This window comes from Gossypium arboreum, chromosome 9 (genome assembly GCF_025698485.1).
Source record: "Gossypium arboreum isolate Shixiya-1 chromosome 9, ASM2569848v2, whole genome shotgun sequence".
NCBI lineage: Eukaryota > Viridiplantae > Streptophyta > Magnoliopsida > Malvales > Malvaceae > Gossypium > Gossypium arboreum.
In genome coordinates, this window is record NC_069078.1 from 84,370,943 (window position 1) to 84,387,154 (window position 16,212).

The 16,212-nt window shown below is 33.2% G+C and overlaps 2 protein-coding genes and 1 long non-coding RNA gene across 3 annotated transcripts; 2 read left to right on the forward strand and 1 right to left on the reverse strand.

The window, feature by feature from the left end:
- Window positions 1–82: 82 nt before the first annotated feature.
- Window positions 83–3,854, forward strand: LOC108457372 (type I inositol polyphosphate 5-phosphatase 2-like). Its single transcript, XM_017756393.2, has 11 exons — window positions 83–402; window positions 631–676; window positions 762–873; window positions 964–1,053; window positions 1,162–1,249; window positions 1,348–1,452; window positions 1,531–2,227; window positions 2,303–2,487; window positions 2,571–2,679; window positions 2,751–2,899; window positions 3,205–3,854. Exons 2-11 carry the CDS (start codon window positions 647–649, stop codon window positions 3,416–3,418), a joined length of 1,779 nt encoding a protein of 592 aa, XP_017611882.1. The 5' UTR covers window positions 83–402; window positions 631–646; the 3' UTR covers window positions 3,419–3,854.
- A 191-nt stretch (window positions 3,855–4,045) lies between these two features.
- LOC108457373 (tobamovirus multiplication protein 2B) lies at window positions 4,046–6,337 on the reverse strand. Its single transcript, XM_017756394.2, has 5 exons — window positions 5,982–6,337; window positions 5,141–5,206; window positions 4,978–5,042; window positions 4,444–4,534; window positions 4,046–4,304 (listed from the first exon to the last, which is right to left on the reverse strand). Exons 1-5 carry the CDS (start codon window positions 6,129–6,131, stop codon window positions 4,257–4,259), a joined length of 420 nt encoding a protein of 139 aa, XP_017611883.1. The 5' UTR covers window positions 6,132–6,337; the 3' UTR covers window positions 4,046–4,256.
- A 1,568-nt stretch (window positions 6,338–7,905) lies between these two features.
- On the forward strand, window positions 7,906–10,098 carry LOC108455832 (uncharacterized). The gene is made up of 2 exons (XR_001866832.2): window positions 7,906–8,073; window positions 9,668–10,098. It is a non-coding gene; the product is annotated as an uncharacterized LOC108455832 (long non-coding RNA).
- Window positions 10,099–16,212: the final 6,114 nt, after the last annotated feature.

Sequence of the window (16,212 nt, forward strand, 5' to 3'; positions counted from 1 at the left end):
GCTGTTTTCCTAATAATCAACAACCTTCAAAATAAAATAAGAAAAGTATTTTTTAATTTACTTTTTAAGTGAGAGAATAAAGCTGATGGGGCTTTTTAGTTGAAACCCAGTGAGAGCCGTCCAACTTCACATATGGGTGCGGTGATCAAACATTATGTGGTCCCTTATGTTACAGTTGATGAATCAAATATTCAAATATCTACTATATATTTTCATGTATAACAATATGGTTTACTCTATATGATATAATTTAGCTCATGTTATAGTATATTTGATTACTCCATTTGGCTCACACTTGTATATTTGAGGAGTTCATTGTCAACCTCCAATTTTGTTTAGCTACCTATTTCAAGTTCTATGGTGGGATCTAACTCTAACCAAATCATGGTTGCTGATGGAATGGTGATCAGTTTTTCTTTGTTCTTTGCCTTTTTTTTTCTTAACAATTATAGTTTCTTTTATCATTCAGTGTTTGTGGTTGTCTTAGAACATGCCATCTGAATCCAAGCTTCACTTTGATGATTTATGTGATTGGTTTAGGACTAAAAATTCTGTTGTCTTAAAAGTGACATTTTTTTTCTTTAGTTTTATGGGTTATAAATCAAAGTTTCTAAAGCCCTGTTTTCCCAGATTTTGATGTAAGATTATGAAGACTAGGAAGGGAAAGCGTTCTGAGGTAAAGAAAAAACTTCGGTGTTTCGTGAATTTATCTAAACTGCAATGTTTTAATGATAAACATGGTCAATTGTGTTCTATTTCAGGCCTTTTGGCCATCCATTGTGATGAAGAAATGGTTGAATATAAAGCCAAAGGTGTATGATTTTAGCGAAGATGAGGTCGAGACTGAAACCGAAACCGAGAGTGAAGATGATGGTACATCATAATATATTTATCATTATCATAATCATATATTTCCTTAGATTTTCAGTTTCTTCAATGATGTTTTTCTGCAACTCCCACTAGCTTATTCCATTAAAGATTCAAAATTGAATGGTGGTGAGGATTATATCCACAGCACACTGCAAAACCAAGATTGCAGCAGCCAAATTTCAGGCAATTTTTTTAGTTAATTACTATGAATTTATGTTGTTATCTACTACTAATTTTTCAATTCTAAACTTTGTTTCATATGGTTTTTCTTTTTGATGTTTTGTCATTTAGATTCGTCATCTACGGTTTATCGGTTAAGACACCGGAGGGGAAAATCAGAAACTCTGCGCGTACAGTACATAAACACAAAGGATGTGAGGTTTGCCTGCAAGATTGCTTATGCTTAAGAGTGTAAGCTTTAACTTAAGGTGTTGCTATTTTAATTTCTTATTTGAAACAAATCATGGTTGCCAATAGGGTGACAATAGGCACTTGGAATGTTGCTGGAAGACTTCCATGTGATGATCTTATCATTGATGACTGGCTTTGCACCGAACAGCTAGCAGATATTTACATTATCGGGTGAGTATTTTCTTTCCCCGTCCAATCTTATACATGTGTTCAGCACATATCCGTATATGATACTCTGAGTATTTGCAGGTTCCAGGAGGTGGTCCCTTTGAATGCAGGAAATGTACTGGGGGCTGAGGATAACAGGCCAATTCCTAAATGGGAAGCAATCATTAGAAGAACTCTGAACAAATCTTTGGAACCTGAAAGCGAACATAAATGCCATAGTGCCCCATCTTCTCCTGTGTTAAGGACGTGTTCTGTTGCAGATGCATTAGCAGATGAGATAGCTGCCCTGCCATTGGAGTATTTGGAGACTGCTAATGACTATGTCTGGCCTGAACATTCATTAGAGGAAACCCCAAAACTGGGGACAGCATTGAGCAGCTCAACAAGAATTGGGTTTAATCTGACAGACAATTTCACCACCTGCAACCCTCACGATGTGGGGTTAAAAGGGAGCCGATTGAGAAGATCACACCATAGTTCTGAAAACTTGGGTTCAACTTGTGTGCAAGAGGAACAGAAGCTGGAACAAGTTGTTGATTCCTTCTCTGAGATATCTGATGAGTTTTCTGAAGAAGAGGATGATAGTTTCTTGGAAGCAGCAATCGAGGAACATGGAAATGTTAGAGGAAGGTCAAGGACAAAGTATGTGCGAATAGTGAGCAAGCAAATGGTTGGAATCTACGTATCTGTATGGGTGAGAAAGAGGCTGAGGAAACATGTCAACAATTTGAAAGTCTCTCCTGTTGGTGTTGGTCTTATGGGCTACATGGGAAACAAGGTACCGTTACATGCCTCTCCATACTTTAATGTCTTACAAGGTGTGGTTGGCTTCATGGCATTTTGCTTTTTGCAGGGATCTGTTTCTGTTAGCATGACTCTATTCCAATCCAGGCTGTGCTTTGTGTGTTCGCATTTGACATCAGGTCATAAAGATGGAGCTGAACAAAGACGCAACGCCGATGTGTACGAAATTATCCGACGAACACGTTTCTCATCTGTCATTGATACAGATAAATCACAAACAATCCCATCTCATGAGTAAGCAAAATGTCAACCAATTTTCTTATCAATATATTCAACCCGAAACATTAATGTGTGCCAATAGTGGCCTCTGTCAACAGTCAGATATTTTGGTTTGGGGATCTGAACTATCGTCTTAGCATGTCGGACACTAAGGTGAGAAAACTTGTTGCTCTAAAGCGCTGGGATGAACTACTCAACAATGATCAGGTCAGTATCACAATAACTTTGTTAATGGCTTCAAGAGAAACGACGTTAATGGCTTGGATTCTGTGGCACAGCTTCATAATGAACTGCATAGCGGGCACGTTTTCAATGGATGGAGAGAAGGGGTCATAGGCTTTCCTCCTACCTACAAGTATGAAATGAATTCTGATAGATATGTTGGCGAGAACCCTAAAGAAGGGGAGAAGAAGAGATCTCCAGCATGGTAAGTATGAGTTTCTACAAAAGTACCCGGACAAGAAACCTATGTTGCTCTGGCTCTTATTTTTCCATATCTTGACATGAGTATTGAGATATAACCCTCTGAAAACCCTTTACAAACAGGAAAAAGCTAAGAAAAAGTGAACATCCTTGTGTTGGACACATAAAGTGTCCAACATTCACACTCAAATCTGAGTAATTTAGCAAGAAACCAGATATAAGAGTTTCGCAAAGTTTCTGAAAGCACAACAAACCTGGCACAATGGTAACTGATAATTAATTAAGTTCTGTATATGCTTACCATGGTAGGTGTGATCGTATACTCTGGTATGGTAAAGGCATAAAACAACTTTCTTATCAACGAGCAGAAATAAGACTCTCTGATCATCGACCTGTCAGTTCAATGTTTTTACTCGAAGTTGAAGTATTGGACCATCGGAAGTTGCAGAGGGCTCTCAATGTTAGCACTGCTGCCGTCCATCCTGAGATTTTCTTTGATGAAAATGAAGACTTAGAGCTTTAGCATAAACCAGGCAATCAACCTCAAGAATCAAAGAGTTACTGAGCAAACAAGCGCCTTGACTGTTCTGCTCTGTGTCCAGCAAGTGTTGAGACTCCCTTCTTTTCCTGTTCTGTCACCACATTTGCATTCTCACACTACCCGTCGCTGTGTTCCATGTCGCTTTGCCATCTTTGCCTCGCTGTGGATCATCACCTCCAACATAAATGTAGGACTTCATTCATTGACTCATCAATTGCCCTCCAAAAGCTCAAAATAAAGTATAGCTTGCAGATAAGTTTTGTACTTATTAATTTCTCATTCCCTCTAGTCGAACCAGTATTTCGACCATGTGCTCTTAGGCAGCAGATTTTGTTGTACCATAACAGTTGTTGGCATACCATAATCTGCATGCCTTTGTTTACGAGATCATTCTTTTTATAAAAAGACTTTTAACGAACCGCATTTAACAAAGCCAATATCAAAAGTACAATGAGAGAAAGATCATAGTTTCAAAAGAAAATAAAAGGAAAAATAACTGGAACAAATGATAGGGAACCTCATTTTACTTTAAAAAATCGGAAGGCGTCCTTACAAGGTAGCAAGTAGAAACATGTTTCCAGTCTTCGGAGAAAGCAAAACAGAGAGGAATTATTCTCTGTCATATTCAATGAGAACAGACAGCAAAATGAGACGTATTATGAGAATTAATGTACAAGGAACATGTTCTCCGGAGTAGTTGTACACTGCTCTAACTCAGTTTACAAAAGTTACAGATTAAAATCTTTCTCAGCTATGAACAAGAAGGTTTGACCTGATTAAAGAAACTAATGGCTGAGAGAACAGTAGTATGGCTAGGAACTTAAGGTGGTGATCCAACCTCGGGATACTGATGTGCCTGCTGAGATTCCTGGGATAAAACGGGATTCAAGAAAGAGAAAGCAACTGAAAACTCACAACTTTTAAAGCATTTTCCGAGCAATTACTAGTTACATATTTTTATATATGTGCAAAGGCACAAACACTGAAATGTGCAAGAGAGGCCATACCGCTCGTGAGAGACGTGATTGAGACAGAGAACTAAGCTGGCTGCTTTCCATATTTTCTAGTAACTGAATTACCGTTTTCAGATGTGGAACACTGCAAAATGAGAAACTAAAATGAGCCAAGAAAAAGGGAAACATAGTTCTATAGCTCAGTGATAACAGGCAACAAAGGGAATTCACTACTTTTCTGCACAAGACTATAATTCACGGTATAGTCAGTTGAAAAAGATGGATCTATCTACCAAATTAAGTAAATGGCTTCTTAATTGAGTGGCATTAACAAATGTCTACTTCACATTTAGGGTTTAAATACCATCTTGTGGACCATCTCTTGTACACGTGTCAGCAAGTTTACATCATTCCTAAATCCTAAATTAAATTACCAAACCTTTTTCCCTGACATGTAATCTACGATAACACAACAACTTAACAACTTTCTTGCAAGTAATACTGGCTCACTGAATGATGCCGAAAACTACATGCCATGCTCAAACAGACTATAACTGACGGTACACCCTTGATGCACAAGATTTCAACCTTTGTAATCCATTATCAATATGAGCATCAAGTGATGAAATAGCCCTAGGCATCAGCTCTAACATCTGCATTCAATGAAACAGAGAAGACAGATCAAATTACAAAAGTTTGCAATTGATACTGTGTGTAGATATATTTATTATAGCTTGGAAGTGTCATATACCTGCCCTGTATTTTTTATTGTAGGAGTTTTGGCCAAAAGATTTTTAGGAAGTTTCATCAATTGGGTCTGTAGATACAAAGTAATCAAAGATATCACGGTGAAAAAAAAATTGAAAGATGGATTCAAGTGGCACAGGCACATCAAAAACCACGTAAAAGAAAGTTCTCTTTTTCTAGGCTAGAGTTTCAGGAGCTCTTAACTGAGTTTGCAACGTTGGAAGACCTATATGATAAAATATGGACAGGATTGTATGAAGGCAGATTCTTCAAGGAGTCTGTCAGATTACTGTAATTTACGATTTTGCTCCCTGCCTGTGGTTAAACTAAAAATACTATTCTAAATTATACCTCAAACGAGAGCTAGACCTGAAAACTGGTCAAATTTTAAGAAAAAGAAATAGTATGAATCAAACATAACAACATTTGTAGATTATGCCTATTGTCCACATCAATGAACCTATATATATATATGCTAATGATACAAAAGAAGCTGTTTTTCTTTTGAGCAAAACTAAGGCCAAAATTTAAAAAAAAATAAAAAAAATCAAATGATGATCAGCTTTTGTCTGCTAACATTAACCCATAAAAGTTATCATTCTCTCAGTATCAATCTAACAAAACCCAACCCAAAAATTCAGTACTTTCATCTCCAGCTAAGAATCTAAGGCACCCCATACTTAAGATCAAACTATGACATCCAAAGGGGGAAAAGAAAGAGGTAATTTTTCTTTGTCTTTGGGCAAAGAGAATTGATTAAGATATTAAAATTCACAATCAGAAACAGGAAATTAAATGGTTTGTTAGATAGCTTATGCCAGTATTAAATAAGAAAAAGAAAATACCCGAGAAGGAGAAGACTGTTGCATGAGATGAAGGAGATTAGAGGTGGACAGTACGGCCTGGGAAATCTGTTCATTCACTGTTGATTTTGCTGTTCCTTCTCTGCTATTCGTCCCCGTCACGGTTCGACCTCCCCTTCCAGCTGTTGCCATTTTCTTCAACAAACCAGAAACCTCACAACAAAGCCTAAAGAAAACAAAAAAATATCTACTCCAATTACTTCTGTTGTTAGGAGATAAAGCCCAATACGAGTCTCTGAGCCCACTCTAGCCTTGGAGCTTTTCCATTTTTGAAGAAGCAAATACCCATTTTCAGCCCAGGAACAAGGAGATTATTTACGTTACAAATGTTATCTTCGTCTTTGCTTTGATTATAAAAGATTCTATCCCTGAAAACAGTTTCTTCGTGGTGAAAATTCTATCTTTTTTTTCTTTTCTTACAGGTTACTTTATTAATGGCATTTAAATGACCAACATTCTCTCTTACGTTAACCTGCAATAAATACACAATCCCTTTAACTTGTCTAATTTTGTAACATATACCACCATTACTGAAAGCTCCTTCAACAATTTTAACAACTAGTATAAATTTCCAGCATAAAACCCATGCAACAAAACAAATCTATCCTTTGTTCCAATAAACCTGAATGGGTTATTTTAAACAGCAGCAGCAGCAGCAGACCCTTTTGCTTATCCTAGCATTGGCATTTGCCATAGCTATCACACCAGCTTTGTCGGTTGTCGGATGGGATGAAAGACACATGCCAGACCCAAGGGTGTGTTGGGCACAAATCAACAAAGCAAATGGATGCGAGCATGAAATCTATGCGTCCTTGGTTAAAAAGAAGATAAAGCTCAGCTATGGATGCTGTGAAGCGGTTCAGGGTATGTCGAGCAAGTGCAAGAATTGGATGTTTAATCATGGAAGGTTCAGTCCTGAGTTTGGTGATCAAATTAAAGGGTATTGTGCTACTTTGGGCGTCACTCTTCCACCCAGTTATCGAATTTATTACCCTGACAAAACTCCCCCTGGTCATATTGGCTATGGAGGTTAAAGGATTTTTGAGTAATTGTTTAAGAGCTGAAAAATATAACCAATCTTGTTTAAAAAGGAAGAAGAAGGGTTTAATTTTAGGAAGCAGAGAATAATAAATTCACCTTTATATAAAAGGGTGACACGTTAAAATTTAAAAACTAGTATAATAATTTCGTGATTCTTTTTGTTAGTTCATTAAATTTGGTGAATTGAAGATGATGAAATATTCGAGAGTAGATGATATATTTTATAATTTTATTTTTATTTTATATTTTAGAAAAGTAAAAATGCATTATTATATATTAATTTTAATATAAACTACATTATCTAAAGTTGACCTGTTCATTATATTTGAAAAATAAGTTTAGATAAAAAATTAGACACATTTAAAATATAAATTGGACTTGAGTTTGAACAATTAAAGTCTAAACTTGGCTCAATTCATTTTTAAATTTATAATACTTTATATTATATAATTTAGAACATATTAAAAATAAATTTATGCTAAATGTATAATACTACTCTACTATAAACATTAAAATAAAGTTGATCATATAAAAATTTAATAAAATAAAAATATATAAAATTATTAAATATTAAAATAATATAATATAAATAATTTTTAATAAATAGACGAAAGTAAAATAAGTTTAAATTAATCTTTTATAAATAATTTAGCTCAATTCAACTTAACTCAATCCATAAACATCTCTATTACAATATAAGCAAGTTAATACCTATACTATAAAAAATATAAAATTATTTTTATCTTTATTTTAAGGAAAAAATTATTTTCTATCTTTAACGAAGAAAAAACTAAATTTCAATTATGTTTTTTAACGAAGAGGTAAAATTTCTAGAAAGTGGAAACGTGAATGGAGATGCAAAGAAGATTAAATTGTATTATAATAATTTAATTATTTATTAATCAGGTGGGGGTCAAAAGTGTAATTTCCTTTAAAACAGAGGATATTCAAAGCTTCCATTTAAGACCAAAAAATGGAGGATTTTGTTCAGACAGTCAAATTATCCAGGTTTTTTTTTTACCATCCAAAAAAGGTACCATTTTTTCGATAATTGTTTTACGATTTTACACCCCTTTGGATTATTTATTTTCTGTTTTCTTTTTCACAAATTTATTTCTGTAAATTCTACTATTGGCTGATACAATGATCCTCGTCCCGTGATCATCTTCACTGCTTTTTTTCCCGTTGGTTCATCGGAAACCCTAAGGAACCGGTTTTTCTAAATTCTGTGAACCCCTATATTTCTTCTTGTTTATTGAAGCCATGAAAAGTTTAACCAATCAAAATACTGTAATACTAACTGTTAGAGTATGGGTTGATAAATAGGAGGTTTCTTTTTCCTTCTTTTTAGTTGAAGGGGAAGGCAGGATGTTTCCCTGGTGATTCAAAATTCGTGAGCTTGACGGGAGAACTGATGTGGGTATTACGGGGAATTTGAACTCATGTTCTTTTTCTTTTCACAATAAATTGCTGTTTGATCTGCTGGGTTTTAAGTTTTACTCTGTAATTTGAAATTTATTTCCATTGGAAAATGTGCTTACTACAATCTTACATTTAGATTCTGTTGTTAGCTGTGAATAAAAGCTTTAGCATGTCACTTTTAGCTGATAATTCTTTCTATGATAGGTAGATGAATTTCAGAAGGTGGGGAGATATTTATATGTATATATAGAACTTTCAAATTTATGCCTATTGATTCTTAGCTCAATTGGCATTGTTGCTATCGAGGTAGTGGGTTCAAGCACGCTCAAATGTCTATTATTCTTTGACTTAAGGGTTTGGGGGTTATGGGTTGTATAGGAATTGTATCAAAAAGGGAACTTTCAAATTCACCCTTCTATAGGGATCCGACAAATCTAGGAATTTGAAAGTGATCATGAAACACTGCCTTGTTTATTTGCTGCCATGATTTTGTTTTCCAAAAAGATCTCTATTTGAAGTTTCTTGCTTATGAATCCTAGTAATTTGGTTATCCAAGTTCTTTCTCAAACTCTCTCTTGACACCTTGATGACGGGTTGTGTGTAGCTGGACTTGTTATACCTACTTTAGCTATAATAGACCGTTTTGATCGATGTTATGTTGTTTCTTATTTGTATGAAACATGTGATTCTGTAGTGATAATTCTTGGTAATTTATCCCAAAGGCAAGAGATGTGCTCATATACGGGTCGCTACTTTTTCAGTGTTGAGATTAACAGAGAAATAACACACCAATAGGCGTGTGGACTCAGAAAACTAGTTTTGGGGGCTTAATCTTATCTTATAGATGTCTTGTATCTGCCCATCTATGAATTAGATTTGCGGTATATAGAATTGTGAATGGATAAGTCATGAGCTGATGAGATAAAAAAATGTACTTATATACATTGATGAAATGGCCGCCTAGTCCACAAGTTAGCCCGAACAATGCAAGCATGCATATGTCGTTCGCTTTCACTGTCCCAACTCCTAATTTAGTGTTTCCTCTGATGTTAGATCGGGTCTATGTATGAAATGTGTCATTTCTGAATGTAATTGAATGGCAAAATGATGTTTCAAATGACAGGAATCTGTTCAAGCTGTATATGCTTTACCGTTGTCTTTATCCTTTAATCAAAATAAGATTCAAGCTTGGTTTTCGATTGCAGGAGAAAATTGACATTATATGGATAGTAAAGTACCGTCTGAAAAGTTTACTCAGGAGCTAGCTCGCGAGTTGCTTATTGCGATATCTTATTCTGTACCTGATACCGACCCAAATTCAGATCATGCATTGAAAATCGTAGATGGCGCAAATGGCACTGTGGCTGCAATCGACAAGGCTGAAAAATATAGGTCTGAACTGATTTCGATATCCGATACGTCTCCTGATGCTCAAGTGCCTCCTGTTGTGCTTGGGAACCATGGCGGTTAAAGGAGACAAAATTGTAATGGATATTTTAATACATACAGTGGCTGTTAATGATTTCTAGAACTGAACTTGTTGTAGTGTTGTGTGATTTTTACACCTAATGTGGATTTGTTTCGCTTGTGATTCTCTCCATATCAATGTAAATAAGGAAACATACTTTTGTAGAGACCATGTTGTGTTAAAAACTCAAATTTCTGAACCTGATAGTCTTCTCTGCTACCTGTTGCTTTTCATCTTCGCACTCAAATTTTGTTTATTTTGTTACTTGGTAAGCAAATTTCTTCTGTCTTCAGATTCTTTCTTTTGTTATTGACCAAATTTAAATTCAAAATTTCTTTAATTTTCAATATCATCCATTGTGGTCCAGTGGTTAGGATATCTGGCTTTCACCCAGGAGACCCAGCTTCCATTCTTCTGGCAATATGTTTTGTATTACTTATCCAAAAAATAGGGACAATATCAGATTTGGGACTTATATTTTCATAAAATGTTCAATGTGGTACTTATATTTTTTAAATAATAATTGAATTAATGAATACAAAACTTGAATTAAAAAAAATAGGGAAATTGGTGAAATTACCTTAACTCAAAGAAGAAAATATATGAATAGATTAGTTCTTCGGTGACACGCTCCCTGTTTTGATTTTGATTTTAGCTCACCCAAAAAATTAAAAGATGAGCTCAATGGCTAAAAACGATTATATTTTAATAATTTTTTTGAAATTTTTAGAATTAGAACTAAATTGATAAATTTTGTAAATATTGAGGGTTAAATTTATTGAAATTTTTAAAATTTGAACAAAAACGACAAATTTTGTAAATAATGAGGACTAAATTATTGAATTTTTTATGTTTAAAATTAAATTGATAGAATGTATAAAGATTAGATAGCTAAATTTGTTATTAGACTAATAAAAAAAGCCCACATCATTTTTTCGTCACTCTATCTCATCTAATGAAATTAGAGAGAGAGTGACTAAAATATTTAATTTCAAAGAAATTAACGAATACATCAAAAAATTAGTTGTGTGACTAAAATAAAACTAAAAGCATAATTCAGTAACTATTTTTGTAATTTACCAATGTCTTGACGTTGGGTCCAAATAATTAATGAATTTATTCAACTTTCATTTTTAATATTTTTAAATATATGCTAATTGTTTAGAATAGGAAAGCAACAGCTAACGAAGCCAATATAGGCCAATAAATTTCCTTTGGGCGTCAAGGTCCACGGTTTTAGCGTAACATATATAACAACTTTCTACCTGAACTTATGAGTTACTTATTATTTGTTTAAAATTTAATAAGATTTAGATAAAAATATGAATTTAGGTAAAGTAATTGAGTCTTAGGGTTTATTTGGATGAACGGCGTATTTACTTACAATTAACATAAAAATAGCAATAACAGTGAGATAATATATTATAGCGTGAGACAAAAAGAAAGTTAAATGTAGTGCACTGAAAATAAACGTCCATCCAAAGAGACTATTAAACAGGCAATCTTAAGCATGAGTTTAACCTGATTGAAATACAAATAAATACAAATATTTTATTATTAATGATTATAAACAGTGTTATATATTTAGTATTTATGCTGTTTTTAATCTATTTTTTAATGATCAATAATTATATTTTTTTTTTGATGAATGAAACCTCATAATATAAAACGTACATCCAAGCCCCTGTAAAGGCGTAACAAAAAATTGAGTACTACCATTATTATTAACACACATATTAGCTAGATTATCAGCTTCTTTATTGTAACCTCTGGAATCGTTTTGTATCATTCATAGTGACAATTTAGCTAAATGTAGATTAATTCTTCTAACTAAGGTGAAATTCAATACTTTAGTAGCACTCGCTTGAATAGTTTGTACCGCCTCTAGACTGTCTGAAAAGATAAATACTCTTTCAAATCCCTTATCAATAGCATCTAAAACATAAATTTTGACGACAATTCAGCATATAAAATAGAAAAAAAGCCCTACAAGTCGATTATATCCAAGAACCCATTTGTTGTATCTATTAAGAAGAATTCCCTCGATTGAGGTTAAATCAGAATAAACTTGTAACACCCCAAATTCAGCCTAAACATTACGGCCGAGTTTGGAGAGATTACAATAGCTCGTTAAGGAACTTTTGATTTAATCAAATCAAGTGTGCGTTTCAAAAGCATAAAATTTGACAAAATTCTTAGAAACGTTTAAAAAAACTTAAGTTTGGAAAACACTTACTTTAAAACCAAAATTTGAATTCAAAATTGTGTGTTTTGAAAATATCTATTTTGGCAAATCATTTCCAGTTTTAAGGAAAATATTCGTTAAAAACTATTTATTTATTTACAGAAAAACAGTTGAGTGATTACTTAATTTTGCAGCGAAAAATGTTCAAAATATTGGTTTGAAACTGAATTCTAATTCGGTAAATCGTACAATTTTGCAATTTCATTTTTAAAACACCAAAAAAATCGACGGACAAACAAAAACCAAAACCAAGTCTAAAAACAACCTTCTAGTCCAAAAAGTCTAGAAAAGTTAAAAACATAAACCATCTCATTAAAATAACTGAGAAATAATCTGAACTCCCGTACACCGTCTGATCCTAAACTCAATAATTTCCTGAAAAGTCAGAGATGAAACAAAGGGGTGAGCTATAAAGCTCAGTGTATAACTGAACTTAAACAGAGAACACGCATACCATAATATATAAATTAGAGTTTCACTAAGAGTTTCATAACGATCAATTGAGCAAAACTAAGAATGCTTTTCAATGCGGTACTTTTTTAGAAAAGCATAATGTAATTTTTTTAGAAAACTTTCTACTCAACTCCGCCACACACCAAAATAAAGTTCCTTAGAACTCATCCAACCTAATCACACTAACAAATAATCATGGACAATGCCACCAGAGTTGCAATTAAACTGCAGATCAAATATATGTGGTCAAACCATCATATTGTAGCAAAATTGCCAGAACAGATGTGTGTGGTCAAGCCACCATAAATGCAATTAAGTTGCCATAACAGATGTGTGATTAACCCACCAGATAGTGCTGATCATTAATATACAAAATATAATTATTTGTATTATGCTTAAAATACTGTTTATATAGATTTTTAATTTAAAATAATTTTGGAAAAAATATGTAAAAAGGATAAGAAGCAGGTTTGGCGGGCTTTGGTATGAGCAGCCGGTTTCAATTAATCACTAATGCCTTACGCGTTAATTATGCAAAATTTTAGTCTAAATATGTTTGATAATCATATTGAATGTTTATTTAATGCAAAATTTTCAATAAAAACATATGAATAAGATAAATATGTAAATAACTACTTATTAGACCTAAAAACGATAAGTTTGACTTTATTTTATTTTTAAAAACTTACATAAATAACCTATCTCTTTATTTAAAAAATTAAATATTTAATTTATCATTTTAATTTTATCTAAAAACATAAAAAGTAATATAAGATATTATATTAAAATTTAAAATTATGAAATAAATAAATTTCAAAGTAAAGATTTACTATTATATAAACAACATAATTATACTTGAAATTTCATTATTACTAGCGTATTAAATAGTTTTATATTATAACTAATTTTCCTTATTTATTTATACATATGTTTTAATTAAATTACATTTAAATATTTCTTAAATTTTTCCCTAAATTTTATAACGTGTCATTAATAATAAGATAAGGAAATTAAAATATAATAATATATAATTTTAATTTAATAAAACATGATAATTGATATTAGATTGAATTAAATAAACAGTATTTTGAAATTATTTTTATAATGTAAATATAACAGTAGATTGTGTGAAATTTTATTTTTATATATAGTTTCAATGTAACGCCCCAATTTTTGGGAATTCTGTGAATGTTGGCATAGGTTTAATTATGTTTGTGGGCCTCTAGAAGGCCCAAACTTAAGATAGAACCCAGTAATTTTAGTTAATTTTTGTTCCATAAGAAAAAGGGAGTGAAATTATGAAATAGGACTTATGTGAAAATGTTTGAAAATGCTATAGGCTAAATTGAGGTGGCCAAATAAATAGGAGTGCAAAATAGGAGGATTTGCATGACAAACCTCCCATTTTACATGAAGTGGCTAGCCATCATGTTGTTGTAGACAATATGAGTACTTGATATCCATAATTTATGGTACAAATTGATACAAATTGATAATGGGTTAGGTAAATGTTCCATGATAATGGATTAGGTAAATATTCCATGATAATGGGTTAGGTAAATGTTTCATGATAATGGTTTAGGTAAATGTTTCATGATAAGAAATTCATGTCTTTTGTATTAAAGAATTAAATGGATGAAATATGAAGTTTTATTAAAAGAAAAAGGGGTGAAAAGAACAAAGTTTTGTCCATCTTTGTTCATCCTAGCCTAAAGTTAGAGAAGAGAAAGGATAGGAGAAAGCTCTTAAATGTTCGGTCACTTGGGGAAGAAAATTGAAGGTAAGTTCATGGTAGTTTGCTTCTATCTTGATGTTCATGAGTTCTTCTTGATTCTATCTTAACTCTTGAAGCATATTTTGATTTTTAGTTGTGTTGTGAGCATTTAGTCATGAATTAAAATGAAGGAAATGGTTGTTGTTTCATGTTCTTTTGATGAAAAATGGAAGATAGGTGAAGTTGAGCCAAACAAATGAGCATGCATGTGCCTTAGATGCTAAAGGAAAAATCGGCTAACATGTTGTGCTTTAAAATGATGAAATAGAGATTATGCTTAAGTAAAAATCATAGATATGTGATGATTGATTGGTGATATACATGTTTAAATAACATGCATGCAAGATAGGTGTATGAAAGAGTGATTTGGTAATAAATCTGCTTGGGACAGCAGCAGTAACGTGACTTTAGAAAATCACCATAAATTGTGGGAGATGAATTAGAAGCTTAATAAATTATGTAATTAAATCTTAATGAGTCTAGTTTCAAATGGAATAAACGAGAACATATTTTGAATTCTGTACAATGAGAAATTTGATTCGTAATGAAGTGTGGTCAGATTAGTCAAACAGTGAAACATGGGAAACTTTGAGAAAAATCTGGTATTGATTGGCTAAACCAAAAATTCTGAAAATTTTATGGATAGAAGATATATGAGTCTATTTTCAAGGAAAATTAACGGAACTTGATTTGGAGTTTCGTAGCTCCAGTTATAAATAATTTAGTGACTGTTGCTCAGGAAGACAGCTTGCAGTGAAATTATGATTATGTGGTAAACATTGACAAAAATTTGTTAATGAGTTGCTTATTGATTTCTTATAAGCTTACTATGATCTGTAGGTGTGGTTGGCCGAATATTGTAAGGGGTTAATATGTAGTTTGTATTTGAATAGTTAGATTAACGTGTTAGTAATCCAATTGTAGGTGGTTCGTGTGTGGATCTCGTCAGCATATCGTCGCAAAACAGTGTGTAACTAACACCTCTTTCTTAGTCTAGATCGGCAAAAGTCGAAATGCCGAAATGCCGAAAATGGTATTTTTAGATTTGCGAGTGTGCGAATGCTCGTGAAGTAAATCGATTAATGTTTTTGTAAGTTGCAATGTTTGGACCGCAAAGTGCATGATTTCTATGCCCTCGATATTTTTGGGCTTAATGGGCCAAAATTGGAATGATGGGTCAACGGCCCAATTCGTAAGAACCCTCGACGTGATTCTGTTAGTACGTGAAAAGTAGGAATATGCATGAAAAACCCTAAAATAGATAAATTATGAAATACCTTTAAAAGTGGAAAATTTACGCTTTACCCTAGTAGATAAATTACCAAATACCCCTAGGGTTAAATTGACCTAAATGCATGTTTGATTGTTGTTATTTATTGCATGCCATGTTGTTATTATCGATGCATGGGACCGGGATATTGACGAGGAAGTACTGAAAGTGGCTTGTCCACGTCTTGGAGGCTTTGCCTCAATTCTATCGATAATCGAGCAGCAAGGTCAAAATGTGGAGTGTTAATGGGTGGGTTGAGTTATTCCCACATGGAGTGTATGGTGGTAGGGTGGAGTGTAGTGGTTGGTGGGTTGAGTAGTCTCCCAAATGGGCTTGCATATGTTATTGATGTTGCATGTATTTTGAAATGGGCCTATGGGCTATCTTGTTATCTGAATAAGGGCTAAGGCCCGCTTATTGTAATCTGAAAAGGGCTCGCCCAAGACCACCATTATTACTGAATGGGCTTAGGCCCAATGGGCTTGAGTGACTTGGACTTTGAATGGGTTTTCCTTATACATCGAGTTTCCCCAAACTCAC

What these genes read in the sequence shown, in the direction of transcription:
- LOC108457372 (XM_017756393.2), top strand. Translation starts at nt 647, where the DNA reads ATGAAGACTAGGAAGGGAAAGCGTTCTGAG. An exon ending in AACCGAGAGTGAAGATGATG is followed by an intron (nt 874 to 963) that starts GTACATCATAAT and finishes AACTCCCACTAG; the next exon opens with CTTATTCCATTAAAGATTCA. An exon ending in AACTACTCAACAATGATCAG is followed by an intron (nt 2,680 to 2,750) that starts GTCAGTATCACA and finishes TCTGTGGCACAG; the next exon opens with CTTCATAATGAACTGCATAG.
- LOC108457373 (XM_017756394.2), bottom strand. Translation starts at nt 6,131, where the DNA reads ATGGCAACAGCTGGAAGGGGAGGTCGAACCGTGACGGGGACGAATAGC. An exon ending in AACAGTCTTCTCCTTCTCGG is followed by an intron (nt 5,207 to 5,981) that starts GTATTTTCTTTT and finishes TTGTATCTACAG; the next exon opens with ACCCAATTGATGAAACTTCC. An exon ending in CAATAAAAAATACAGGGCAG is followed by an intron (nt 5,043 to 5,140) that starts GTATATGACACT and finishes CATTGAATGCAG; the next exon opens with ATGTTAGAGCTGATGCCTAG.